The sequence below is a fragment of the Leptidea sinapis genome, chromosome 23, assembly GCF_905404315.1.
Source record: "Leptidea sinapis chromosome 23, ilLepSina1.1, whole genome shotgun sequence".
Classification (NCBI taxonomy): Eukaryota; Metazoa; Arthropoda; class Insecta; order Lepidoptera; family Pieridae; genus Leptidea; species Leptidea sinapis.
Window position 1 is genome coordinate 1200393 of NC_066287.1, and position 15086 is coordinate 1215478.

Sequence of the window (15086 nt, forward strand, 5' to 3'; positions counted from 1 at the left end):
GTATGTTAGTGAACTTCACCTAACCGCTGGACCGTAATTAAAAATTTAAGTTGGGTGTACAGAACACACCGCTAGTATAATCATATATATTTTGATACATAAGGTTCCAGTCGTTGTGACATCCAATTTATCGGCGGCAGATCTACAACTTACCATAATATCGCAATATATTCGGATGTGACAAATGTGGAATCCCGTATATTGAGACCTCTTTTTGCCAGGCGTTCGGATTGTTGTAAAGTTTGACCGCCACCGGGGTCGAACCAAGGCTTCCACGCCACACTGACCCAAATTTACCTTGACCTAAAATGAAAGAAAATTAAATGAAAATGATACCAAAAAAGTAGTACCAAACGACTAAATGACGCCGCTTGACTAAACAATTCCGCCATGTTGTTTTTGATATTTTTTTTATAACAATAAGGGACGAGACCAGCAAGTGACGGTAATTGATACGCTCTGTCCATAACAATGCAGTGCCTTACAGGATTCATGATAAGCCCAAGCACTCTGAGCGGTACAACAATTGCGTTCGTGACCTTGAGACATACGGCGCCCTTCAGACTGAAACACAATAATGCTTACACATAACTGCTTCACGGCAGGAAAAGGCGCCGATGTTATACCCATAATCTAGCCGGCATCCTGCGCAAAGGAGCCTTCCACTGGTAAATGCTCTTAATTATTCGTTGTTATAGCGACAATATTAATACACTTTGTAATAACACTTTGCCAACTAACTATTATGGCTTTGAGATACTGTCCACTGACAAAAACAAACGGGCGGATAGTGAAGCCATCAGCTTTTTATGACCCACTTATAAAATAATGGCATTAAGAGGCCATGACGACCTGTATAGCCGAGTGGTTAGCGATCCTACCTACTAAGCTAGAGGTCCTGGGTTCGAATCCCGGTAGGTGCAAGCATTTATATGATAAATATAGATGTTTGTTTCCGAGTCATGGATGTTTAAATGCATTTATGTATGTTTATATGAATTTATGTATGTTTAAGTAAGTATATTGTATTAAATATATCATTGTCTTGTAACCCATAACACAGGCTATATATGCTTAACTTGGGGCAAGATAATTTGTGTAAATGTGTGTCAATATTATTGTGTCAATATTATTATGACAGCCCGATAATCCGTAACCAATTTTAATTACTCTCTATTTTGAGAAATGCACTCACACTAGCACAAAGTAATACACTAAAATAATAAACCAGAAGGCCTACGATCAACTTTTAATTAGCGATTCAATTCCGATGCAGTTCAGTGTATGAACCTAAACTGAATCGCTAAGATTCGTACCATGGAGTGCCTTTAACTGAATGGCGTTAGGTGTTTTCGTAAAAATAAACTCTTTAAAACAGGTTATGAACGCACCTCTATCGATGTTTGATTTGACAGGAGCACAGAGTATATTTTTTTAATTCGTTCTCGCAAACAGGCTGTAGTCTTCCTGCCTTTTCTTTAGTATTTTCATTTTCGGTATTTATTTTCAGTATTTTGTTTTACAAACAAGTCCAATAAAGTATTCTCATCTCAACTTTCATTAGTTCTATTTTCCTTTTCTATATGTTTTTACCATTTTTTTAAAGTTATTAACAAATTGATACCGAAAACAGTTTGCGATTCAATTTCCGACTTGATTTGACATCAACCTAAATTGGATAGCTCTAATGACGTCGCGGTATGAAATAGCAAAGCAGTTCATTTTAGGCCGTCAATTGAATCGCAATGATAGTTCATGGTAGGCCAGCAGGCCTGTTTTCATCGGTGGTCTAGCAGTGAAAATACTAAAGAAGTAACTCCAAGCTTGGCTGACTCATTACAACTCGTCAATCTAAAACAGTTACAGTAACAATCGCTTACCTTTTCTATCTTCCTGTATCTCCGTTATCGATGTATTATACGCTGGTATATTTTAACTCTATGGCTCTACCATACTAAACGCGAACAGGGTTACTCGTTTACTTGTATTTCTTGGTTCGTTTCTATTTATCTAATCACTACTACATAGTGTAATCAACAAAACGTTAGTCCTCTTCCATTTTTTTAATGAAATATAGGGACGAGATGAGCAGGACGCTCAGCTGATGGTTATTGATACGCCCCACCCAGTACAATGCAGTACCGCTCAGGATTCTTGAAAAACCCAAAAATTCTGAGCGGCACTACAACTGCGCTTGTCATCTTGAGATGTAAGATGTTAAGTCCCATTTTCCCAGGCGCCGTAGTAGTAACCATAATCTAGCCGGCTTCCTCTGCAAAGGAGCCTCCCACTGGTGAGGATATATTCCATATACAAGGTTATGAATAAAACCTTACCTATATGTTCAATTAGCGTCAGATTATCGACACAAAGCAAACCAGTGGCCAATGCATCCGGGCCGCTCCCCATTATATCGCCTGAAATAAAAAAGTATATTGATATTGTAATCTTATTTATTTATCACTGTCGAGTGATACTTGACGTGGAAAGAGAGCGAGCGAGGAATGAATAAAGGCAACGCAAATCAAATTCTTTATCTCCTCCAGTTTTTGTAAACATCGTGCGTGTGCTCTGCATCTTATACAAAATAATCATACAAAATGCAGGAATGCCCACAAACTGTTAAGTAAATATTACGTAGGTAGGCTATTAATAAACAAAAACAAAGTTGATTCTATTTGCAGACGAATTTTATAAGATTATACTATGAAGGGATGTATGTAGATTTTCATTTACCTTCTTGGTCTACGCTCCCCCCTCTTCAACAAAATCCTAGTTACGAGGGGCGGTCAAAAAGTTCGCGGAATGGCGGGGTTGGCGGGGGTGAGGTCGCTCCTCCAGGTAGCCGCTACTTGAGTAACTCATAATTACTATATATGCCAATTTCTAGCCTAATTGGGTCATTAGCTTTCGAGTTACAAACGAGTGAACAAGTAAATCGGGAACAAACTAGCCACTATGGAGAAAATTGAACATCGCGCCGTCGTAAAGTTCCTCACCAAACAAGGAAAAACGCCTCAAACTATTTTGCAAGAGATGTTAGCTGTTTACGGAGACTCTGCTCCTGGTAAAACCATGATTTACAAATGGCACGGCCTTTTCAAGCAAGGAAGGGAGTCAATTGAAGATGATCCTCGACCTGGACGGCCCATTGAGGCCACTACGCCGGAAATCATTGAAAAAGTTGAAAAACTTGTATTGGAAGACGGAAGGTTGAAGAAGAAACAACTTGCAGCATCAGTTGGAGTATCAGAAACCACAATTTTAAATATTCTTCATCAACATCTTGGCATGAGTAAAGTGTGTTCAAGGTGGGTCCCGAGAATGCTCACGCCGCTGCAAAAACGTGAGCGCGTCAACTGTTCCCGCGAGTATTTGGACCGCTGTGGAGAAGTTAGGGAAGAAATTATGGCCCGAATTGTAACCGGTGATGAAACTTGGGTTCACCACTATGAGCCTGAGTCAAAGCAGGAGTCGATGCAGTGGCACAAAAAAGGCACACCACCCCCAAAAAAATTTAAAGTGTCGCAATCGGCCGGAAAGATCATGGCGACTATTTTTTGGGATACTGAAGGTATTCTTTTGATCGATTATAAAGAACGTGGTGTTTCTATAACGGGAGAGTACTACGCTTCCCTATTGGACCGATTAAAAGAAGCTATTAAAGAAAAAAGAAGAGGAAAACTGACAAAAGGTGTACTCCTTTTGCACGACAACGCGCCCGTTCACACGAGTCATGTTGCGACGGCTGCCATTCATCGATGCGGTTTTGAACAACTACGCCATCCACCCTACAGTCCAGACCTGGCCCCTAGCGATTTTTATTTATTCCCAAAGATGAAGAAAGAGCTGCGTGGAAAAAAATTTAGAGACGATGATGAAGTCAAGTCGGCGATTTCGGCGTATTTTGACGCCCAAGACAAAACCTATTTTTTCGACGGTATTAATAAGTTATATGCCAGATCCCAAAAATGTATTCGTGTTAAGGGGGAATATATTGAAAAGGAAAAATAACATAATGTATCATTTCATCTTTTTTCCCAGTCATTCCGCGAACTTTTTGACCTCCCCTCGTACACCCTTTTGCTCATTGCTATGCTCCTTACCCTACTGCGATGTCAGCGTCTCTCCCCACACACTGCTACGCGCGCAATTAATCGTGACGCTTCGCACTTGTTTCTTTTACTCGCACTCAAAAAACCGACAAAATAGAGAGCGGTGGGGACGACGAGGAGCATGATGTTCGCATTACGGCTAATGTTGTCACACTACGGCACTGCCTCCATTCCTCGCTACTTCCCATGCCACTGGTCGAGTGTGTGGCAGGCCTATAACATAGACAAATGACAAGTGCGGAGCGTCGCGATTAATCCGCGAGCAGAGCAGTGTGTGGGCAGAGAGGGCAAAATAGCGTGACGGACCCCATACTTGAGCAAAACTCTCTTGCATATACATTTCTAAATACAACAATTAACTGAGGGCTTGGTTAATGTCAGTTATTAAAAATTAAATGCTACTACATTGATTTATTCATTTGCAGTGGGTAACAGCTAAGTACTTTACTCGCAACTCTTTTGAGTTTCTTGATAATTTTATTTTTCTTAACCTTACTCAAGTAGGTCGAATTATCGAGTTTTTTTTGTCTCACGACTTCGCATTGACTGCATAAGTTTGTTTTGTTAAATGCGAAATTTGAAATTGATTTAACAGTGTGATATTGAGTTTCTTGCCGCTTCTTCTCATTAAGGCTCAATAACGCTTTTTGAAGTGGTTGTGAATGGTACAACCTATTGCATTGACATTAATTAGTATCATTTTCTGTCCCTTATATATAAATGATATTATATTTTGATTCAACAAAATGGCGACTAACGTCAAAATGGCTGCCATGTGTATGCAATAGCATAGTTAAAACCTGGCACGTGTAGGGAAACTGAACTCGACATACGTTTCTCTACAACTACGCCGTCGCTCATCTCATCCTCATACAAAATTCTCATTCAATACACTTTACAGAACACGATCGCCATCAACAAAATGGCGACTAACGCCAAAATGGCTGCCAAGTGTATGCAATAGAATAGTTAAATCCGGACACGCGCAGGCAAACTGAACTCAACATACCTTTCTCTAAATCCACGCCGTCGCTAACCTCATCCTTATACAAAGCTCTCGTACAATACACTTTTCTGAACACGATCGCCATCAACAAAATGGCGACTAACGCCAAAATGGCCGCCGCAGCTACGCTGGAGTAGTTCGGTTCCGTCGACGCGCTTTCCATCGTAGACTCAGCCTTTATTGTAACTGTTTCTTCTCTCAGTGATGCTGTAAATTTATTATGCATAATGTGAACCTTGCATTTAAATGTTCCGATACGTAATCTACTGTTAAATTAAATAATTCGCTTTCCACCAAATGTATCATGGTAACTCTGTTTTAGCTATTGTCGTACATATCACTCCCGTCCGTAACATGAAGATAATTCAAATTTATATTATTGCAAAGGTCACATTCAATTTTAACGAGTCATAAAAATCGATAAGTTACTGTGTGCGTAAGCAAGTCTCGGCTTTATATCTCACACACTAAGATCGAGGATGACATAACTTACTCTTATAATAACAACTTGTTTACTGGACTGTACGACATCATTCGAGATAAATCCTTAAGGGTATAAATATAGATCAGGCATGTCTTTATTGACTCATATGTGACTTTGAGTGAACATAATCCAATTAATATATTGTATGGAAATATAACGTGAGGTTCTTTGAACTTCGAACATTTGGAAATTGAAGTTAAAACTTCAACTTACTAAAGTCGGCATTGCAGAAACTCTTGGTGCAACAGCAAAACTTGGTGCCCGGGAGTCTAGCTGTTACTCTGGTACATTTATCGCAGTCGTTACGAGCATCGCTATGAGGAAACCTCCAGCAGCCTGAAAATTTATTTTGTATATCGTTATTAGACTTATTTTGTTATGTGACTCAATCTCCAAACGAGTTCTGGAAAAATGCAAAAATCTGGGTATTAAAAGCATATGATAGAAACGTATCACTGTCGGATTGATGCTGCTTCTGATGCATAATAATTGTGTTTAAATTGGAGTGGCATAGTATAAATACTCATGCTTTGATAGAAACGAAGGCCGGCTTGCCGCTTGATCAACTTCTGATGCATAAATGGGATTGGTGTGGTTTGTCTAGGTATGTGGTAGTCAAAGTCCACCCTCACGGGTGTCATCCCACTTCTGATGCATAAATGATTGTTGAGAGATAAGATTGTCTAAGTACCCCCATGCACATAAAAACGGTTTGATCCTACTGATGCATAAATGTGTTAATATTGAAGCTAGAGAGTGTCATTGTACACTATTATCGTCCAATACTGTTGTTGCTGCCTATGTAATATTTTTATGTTTCATTAAAACATTAGATGCAGAGAATACAAAATTTCTATAGAAACAGTGCGTAAATCTATAAATTCGTGGACAGAAAGATAAAAGTAGTCAGTCATTTGAAATACGATTTAATGTTGAGACTTCAATAACAAATTTAATCCTATTACCAGAAACTGATTCATGTTCTTAAAATTAAGGTTATTATATTTTTTATAATTGCTAGTAAAATACTTGCAAAATACCTTTATTAATTTACGGTGTGTGTGGATGATGCATCTACTGTACTCAAAAACTCCTGTTTTGTATTAATTTACATTTACTTTTTGACTTACTCATGTTAGGCATTGACTATTGACGCGAGTATTTTTGTTGCATCATTTAATAAATAAGTATATTGTAATTGAATTCATTTGTAAAACAATGAAGGTGTAAATTTTGATTTAAATGAGTGGCAATTAGATTCTTGCCACTTCTTCTTCTAATTAAAGATCATGATTTTATCCGAAGTAGTTATATTATAGTTTATTGTCATGAAAAGAAAAATTAAGTAAACTCTCACCCTGGCCAAGAACTGTAACATTGGCATCGCTGCCCTGTTGAAAAAGTGTGTAACAAGAAGCTTGTGGATCCGTACATTGTTCAACTTGTACCACTTCCCCATCTGCTAAAGTTGTCTCGGACAATGTTCCCCTGCCTGCGAACATGAGTTTTAAAAGTGGATAGTTATTTTTGTATGTTCACTTATTCACCCACATGCTTAGCATGTGGATGCCAGGTTGCATACACAACAACATTAGTGTCAATAATTTCAATAATAAACAATTTGTTATTTTAAGTGACATCCCCTCACATCTGGGATTAATTAAATTTTATTTGTAGCTAAAATTTATGAACAATATTTATGCTATTATTTTTTCGTCATTAGGGATGAGCAGGTTATTAACTGTAAAGTAGATGCTGAAGATGGAGCCACAAACTTTTGTGAACAAGATATACCAAGATTTATAAGTCATACGTCACTCAAACATTGGGCCGCATGCAAGAGCGCTCGGACAGAACCAAGGAGGGTGCGGGTTCGAGACCAGCATCATTCATAACAAGCTACAAATTAAATTTAAGTTCAATAATATACTCTTCATCTGGAATAATAATGTTGCAGGATGTGATTAGGATAGAATAATATCTAGGCGGGAAACACTGTTCACAGATATATAATGCACTTAAATAATCTAAAACTGTAAATTTGGTTACAGGCGCAACAAAACTGAATATAAAGATCCCTATGTACAAAGTATAAACAGTTTGAATTTTTAGATTACAAGCCTTGGGAAGACACTTACAGCTGTTTTCAATAACATATCTCTAGTTACCGATACATTGCTATGACCGTTTAATGACAAGATGTTATCCATCCTTTGTTATGTCCAATATAGTAATATTATTAGTTATAGTCCAATGCTATGTGTCGATAAGTTATTGCAATGTAAGTCAGCTTAAAAGGATAGATTTGTCTATGTCTAGTAAGTTAAACAAAGGAGAGATAGGTGTTTGAAAATGGCTGTTAATCCTGTGTTCTATTTCGCTTGCAGCAGAAATTAGTATCATATCAGTACTTCCCAAATTAAACCCACATACAGTTAGATCTAATGCTATCAACCCTCTCATGCAATTGTTACTAGGACTATCCTCCTGGCTCTTATTCAGGATGTCCCTAATTTCATGTAGGTATTTTATTATGGAAGAAGAGGACAAACAAGTGTACAGGTTGCCTGATGGTGAGTGATAAAAAGTTCTCTTTCAATAAGTGTACAAGGCATTATACCCTTATGTCCCAATTTCTCTACCTATGCCCAGAATTCAGTGGACTGCATTATCCTTTGCTGCTATAATAAAATTTTCATTCATACATACTAAAAACTCTTTCAAAAAGCAAATAATTTTAAATATATTGTAATCAAGTAGTTGATAATGACTAAGGGTGAGACATATTTATCGTCACAGGTATTTGTAACAGGTATTAAAATATCACCGGTTGTCACTGTGACAAGATATCAAAAATAACAGTGACAAGTATTAGGAGTATTTTGTAACAACTAGTATTTTATAACACCTAGTATTTTAGTAATGACTGTTATTTGAGTAACACCTGTTATTGAACAAGTATTTGATAATAACTAGTATTTTAGTAACAACTGTTACTGAACAAGTATTTAATAACAGCTAGTATTTTAGTAGCAACTGATATTTGAGTAATACCTGTTGTTGAACAAATCATTAGGAGTATTTAGTATTTTTTTAACAGTATTTTGATACAGCTATAGTGGTGTGATTTGTAGGTCTGTTATATTATTTTTAATTCAATAGGTAATAAAATAGTTATGGTTCAACTGTTCTTTTAAAATATGTAGGATAAGAAAAACCCTGTTTACTTTTATTGTTTATTGAATATTTTTCTTTTAGACACATTTGTAAATAATAGATACATCACTTTCATACATTTATTTAACATACTATTGTTAAGATAAGATAGGTAGATACCTAATTAAAATATTGAAGTAAATTTCAAATGGAACACCCTGTCTCTGATATAATTTTTCGTAATCGTATTTATTCACAGTTATATTGTGCCTACGAGCAGGAAAATACGGCTCACCTCTTCGAAAGAAAAAACCTATATTGGTAATTTGATAGTACCTACTGAATAATATATTTTTATGATGTTTATTTCTACTTTATTTTTGAATTATTCTTATGATAAGGGCACATTTTAATTGTGTACTAACTTAAGCATAGGTAGTATTGAAACATAATGAATACGAAAGTATAATGATTATTTTTATTACATCAAAACTATAAAAATAATTAATAGGTCTGTACAGCTTTACCTAAACAGAACTTTTGAAATTTGAAGTTATCACAAGAGAAAGTACTATATAATACGTATAGATGGCGCTAACAAGTAACACCAAACAACGAAAAAATACGCCTCACTACAGCAGCTAGTATATTATCACAGATAGTATTAAAATAACAGCTAGTATTTTGTAACAGGTATTTGTCGCTGTTACTTTTGAGTCACAGTCACCGTCATACCTAGTATCGCATTTTGCCTAGTTCGTCTCAACTCTAATAATGACTTAAGACATACCACACTTACACACATAACCACAACACAAAGTCCCTTATTCATAATAGTCAGCTAACTTAAAGCATTACTAATTCTCACTGTCTTCATCTATTGACCTAAGTCAGAATGAGAAAAAACACTCCTTAGTGGCTGTTTTAAGTTAGCGGACCATTATGAATAAGGGGGAAAGTCTTATAAGTAAAATTTTTTATTTATGTTTAAATTATAGTATAATAAGAGCTCTGAATGTTGCATATTAAATAGTGTGAACCTGTAATTAATATTTTTATATTTAGTTTACTTAATGTGTGCTGTTGGTGTTATAATAAACAAAAAAAGACTAGAGAAATCACAGGAGTGTTTAGAAAGATTAACTCTTTTTTACTGTAGGTTGGTATCATAGATTGAACATTGGTAAAACTTATATCCTCACTAATTTTATGTCAATCTAACTTATCTAACAATAAATACCAATGATAAAAATAATGCAATTCTCACCAAATATTTCATTTTCAACTACCATATCAGCTTTTTTATCATCTGCATAATCTGGTGTAACACTCATGGTAACACTATGTATTTTGTAGAGGCATGTTTTATTTTGTTTTATTGGCAGACTTGTCGTTGAAGATGACTTCGGTTCAACTTCCTTAACTACATCTGCTCCTTCTTTTGAAGTTGAACCATCAATAGTATTAAGTTTTACAGAATCTGAATGCAACTGATATATATTATTAGCAGTCCCAATAAGATTTGATCTCTTGATTCTCTCATAATTAACACTTCTTTTGACTGTAGGATGTTCTGGCCAGTAACCTGAATCATGAATACTATTCCACTGTATAGTTCTTCTGTGATGATACTTAGTGAAAGTCCTCACATAATACGAAGGTTTGTGCTGATGTATACTGTTCTTATAATCTGAATCCTGGGGTCGCGACGTAAAGACCTTAGCAGTAAATATAAAAAGAAATAAGACCATACATTTCAATATTGGTGTTACTCTCTGAGCGAGAACATCCTCCATTTTACCGTATTATTTGCGTCTAACATGAATCAAGTCACATTGTGAATTTATATTTCACTTACGACATAAACAACCGAAACTAGCACTGTAATGCGGCTAGGTCAATTCACTGCATTATTGATTTTCATTTAAACTGCAACTGTGAAAGTAACTATTTTAAAATATACACTAGATCGCTGGCTGATTAAAAAAGTAATGTGATATATTTAATTATTGTAATTCGGGCATTCTAACACATTTGTGGTTTATTAGCACTGCATTAAAAACATGTTTCTCACATAACTGCACGGAATTTGCAAATTTAATGAAAGAATATAGATGGTTTGAAATTCTATAGGCGCTTATGAGTTAAATTATCTATTTATAAACCTCCTTTTTAATATTAATTAATAGTAATTTCAGCAAAATCAATGCTAAGTGAACATAAATCATAATTTTCTTTAATCGATAATATGTTGACAAACACCATTTTTTTATTTATATAATGGCTTGGGATTATTGGATGCAAGATCATGCAACATGCCTTTTGCCAAGTCCATATTGGTTGGTATTGCAATATTCAAAATAATCACCAACACACTTCACAACCCCAGAGTAAGTTACACTTGAAATTCGCAAACGTGAAAAGTGTTCTGTCATCTGTGTTCACAAATTCAAACATAAATTCTCTTTGTCAAGAAAAGCGCGGGAACTCTTGATTGCATAAGGCGGTCTTCTTAACTATAAAATTAAATATTTCTATTATATTGTATATAATTTTTGAAAAGTATATAAGTATTTGTATATGTTTAAGTAAAAGTCTATATATTTAGTGATTTAGGTTTGTGCTAAGAGATGTCGAAAAGGCGGAAAAAAACCAAGCCGGAACGAGATAAAGGTGAGTCTATTTTAGATTCCACCTCTGAAAGTAGCGAATACTCAGATTCGCGAACAGTTTTGGAAGACCACGAGCACACACTTGCCATATAGGGTGACCGACTATTGTCGCCGATATCCGGAAGACGCAGGTGCCGGTCATGAATTTATAGTCTTCATAGAGAGTGTCACTGAACAGCCACTTGGTAGTCGTGACATGCTAACTCTTAGTAGCTACTTATCGCGCTTCATTAAAGGCATTAAATATCTTAAGAAACTCAACAAATATAAGATAGGAGTAGTGTTTGAACAACCCAATTTGGCTAATACATTCCTAGACAACACGACATTTTTAAGGGAACAAAATATTAAGGCGTTCATCCCAGCTGGTGCCACTGAATTGTCTGGAGTGATTTCCTCCGTACCCATTGATATGTCCAACAAAAAAATTTTCAACTCTTTGTCAAGTACAAAAAAAAATTATTTCTGTTCGGCGTATAATGAAAAAAAACAAATCCGATAGTGGTTTTATATTACAACCTACACAGGCAGTCATTATTACTTTTGCGTCATCTACTTCACTCCCAGATTACGTTCACTTAAAGATGTGGCGTCTACCAGTGCGACCTTATGTGCCGCCAGTTAAGCAGTGTTTCCGATGCCTTAGGTTTGACCACTTGGCTAAATTCTGTAAGAATGCTCAGCGTTGCTCAATCTGCACTGAAAATTATTCATATAAAGAATGTACTATACCTATTGACAAAGCAGTATGTGTGCACTGTAAAGGTAACCATCTAGGTAGTATCAGGTCAATGCCCTATAAAACAAAAAAAGATATTGGATAGTAAAAATAAAAGTAAAACACCATTATCAGAATTATTTAAACATCCAACAAACTTTCCATCACTCAATAAGACAGAGAACACACAAGACATCATTAATTTAATTTTATCCAATCCAGCAGCAATGAACCTAATCACAGAATCAATAATAAAAGTCATTACACTAAATAAAACACAGAATCAAAGCATTGGCTCACACGCAATTAGTTCAGCTATTAAAGATACCATACAAATTAGAAATAAAACGTCACATTCAACTGTCACAAACTTAACATAGTACAGCGGAATGCTCAAAGTCTGTTGAGTAACAGACTTGAGCTTCAAAACCTACTTTATGAGCAGGACATACACATAGCACTTATATCAGAAACTTGGCTTAAGCCAAATATACAGTTTTTTATCAGAGGTTATACAATACTAAAAAATGATTGTGGTAATGATCACAATGGTGTAGCAATTTTTGTTAGAAATGGCATTTTTTTTCAAAAGTTAGAAACATTTTCTGATAACTCCTTGCAAAATGTAGCAATCAAAATTAAATACAAACAAAAAGACATCTCAATTGTTAGCTTTTATATTCCTGGCAACAGTGTACCTAACTTTGACAAATCTAAATTTAATAGACTGTTGCATAGTATTCCAAAACCACTAATAATTGCTGGTGATTTTAATGCTCACCATACCATTTGGGGTTGTAATAGAACAAATTCTAGAGGTAGAGACATTATGGATGTAATGGAGGATAATGACTTAATGCTCTTAAATAATGATCAACCAACTACAGTGGGTACTAATTCTTGGAGACCAAATGGACTAGATCTAACAATAGTATCATCTTCATTATTCCTGTGCTGTGAATGGCAAGTTCATCAGGACTCTTTGGGCAGCTATCACTTGCCTACAATCATAAAATTTTCCATGGTAGTGTCGGAAACTGAATCTTCTTCAATTCCATCCAACATTCCTCCACACAGTAATCTGAAAATAGTAAATTTAGACCAATATGAGAACTTAGTAAATGACTTGTTAAAACAATTTGATATAAATATTTGTAATCTACAGAAGTCTTACAATAACTTCTGTTCCATAATTCTTAGAGCGGTAGAAAATTCAGTACCTAAAACCAACTACCACTGTAACAATATTACTAATCTACCTAAAAGAAAGCGACAAATTCCCTGGTGGAATGGGCAATGTACTAAAGTGGTAGAAGATTGCAAACAGGCTTATCTGTTATTCAAATCAAATTGCAATATCCAAAACTACATTCATTTTAAGCAAGCTCAAGCAAAGAAAAAATGTATATTAAGACTTGAACGTCTTAAATCCTGGACAGATTTTTGCTCCACCATAAATAGGTTAACGCCAATGAAACAGATTTGGACAAAAATGAGGAAATTTAAGAACTTATATTCTAATAATAATTGTTTCTCTAGCAATAATTGGATATCCAACTTTTTACACAAATATACTCCAGATACAGTACCAAATTTGACAATTATTCACAATAATCATCCTTTAAATAGCCACCAACTCTTTTATGATTGTCCCTTTTACTATTGAAGAATTAAAAGCTGGTCTATCATCAAGAAAGGGCTCTGCATGCGGTTTGGTTTGGCTCTCCTATAAAATGTTTAAACTCCTAAACTCTTCTAACTTAAATAAGTTTCTAAAAATATTAAATCTCCTATGGAAGAACTCCACTATTCCAGAAGAATGGAAAACAGACTGTCTAATTCCAATTTTAAAGCATGGGAAAGATTCTAGTTCAGCTGATTCATATCGTCCTATCACACTAAGCGTGTTGGTAAAATTTTTGAACAATTAATAAAACAGAGATTAATATTTTATATTGAAAGTAACAACCTCTTACCTAATAATCAATTTGGATTTCGATGTGGTCGTTCTGCTTGTGAGAGTATACGGCATTTATGTCTTGACATCCATAGTGCCCAGATTGACAATAAGATATTGGCTGGTGTTTTTTTGGATGTTGTAGGAGCATTTAATAATGTTGATTTAGAACAATTATCATCCATTCTTCTATCCTTTAATGTCCCTGAAAAAATAGTTAGTTGCATATTCAATTTAGTCCTCGATATTCATATAGAGGCGTATCGCAGGGCGGAATTTTGAGTCCATTGCTCTTTATAATCTACATAAATCAAATAAATATTGTTTTGGGTAATAGAGTTTTTAACCTCCAATTTGCTGATGATCTAGTAGTGTATAGTTCAGGACTTAATTTATCAAATGTTGTGTTAGATCTTAATGTAGCACTCAAAAAATTGGAGCTTTATTTTCAATATCTTAGTCTTGAAGTCAGTATTGACAAAAGCAAAGTAGTAATATTTTCAAAGGATTCTATAAAATATATTATGGTACTCAGGAAATTTCAATAGATAATTCAATTAAGTTTTTAGGAGTTACGTTTTTAAGTAATTTTAGATGGCACAAATATGTTGAAATATTAGAAAATCAAGCATTAAAGGCCTGCAATATTCTGAAATCATTAGCTGGTACATATTGGGGTGCAGACCCACGCATCTTGCTAACACTATATAAGTCATTAGTCCGTAGCCATTTTGAGTATGCCTTCTTTTGTTATTGTGGAGTAATTACATTAGTGAATAAATTAGAAAAAATACAAAATAAATGCTTAAGGATCATAACAGGCGCTTTTAGGTCTACTCCTATTATATCATTACAAGTAGAATGTAATATTCCCCCACTAGCTCTTAGATTCAAATATCTACAAACAAAATTCTTTCTCAAATTAACTTCTATTAATAATCATCCACTCCTATTAAAGAAACAGGACTATATTAACCA

At 35.2% G+C, this 15086-nt stretch overlaps 1 protein-coding gene across 1 annotated transcript in view; it reads right to left on the reverse strand.

The window, feature by feature from the left end:
• Positions 1-11051, reverse strand: part of LOC126971341 (serine/threonine-protein kinase 10-like) — a 34252-nt gene extending 23201 nt beyond the window's left edge. Inside the window, exons 1-6 of the mRNA XM_050817591.1 lie at positions 10029-11051; positions 6963-7097; positions 5819-5941; positions 5125-5328; positions 2337-2417; positions 154-303 (exon numbers count right to left, since the gene is read on the reverse strand). Of these exons, the coding sequence (XP_050673548.1) occupies positions 154-303; positions 2337-2417; positions 5125-5328; positions 5819-5941; positions 6963-7097; positions 10029-10557 (1222 nt within the window). The 5' untranslated portion in view covers positions 10558-11051. The remainder of the gene's footprint in view (positions 1-153; positions 304-2336; positions 2418-5124; positions 5329-5818; positions 5942-6962; positions 7098-10028) is intronic.
• Between the last annotated feature and the right edge of the window lie 4035 nt (positions 11052-15086).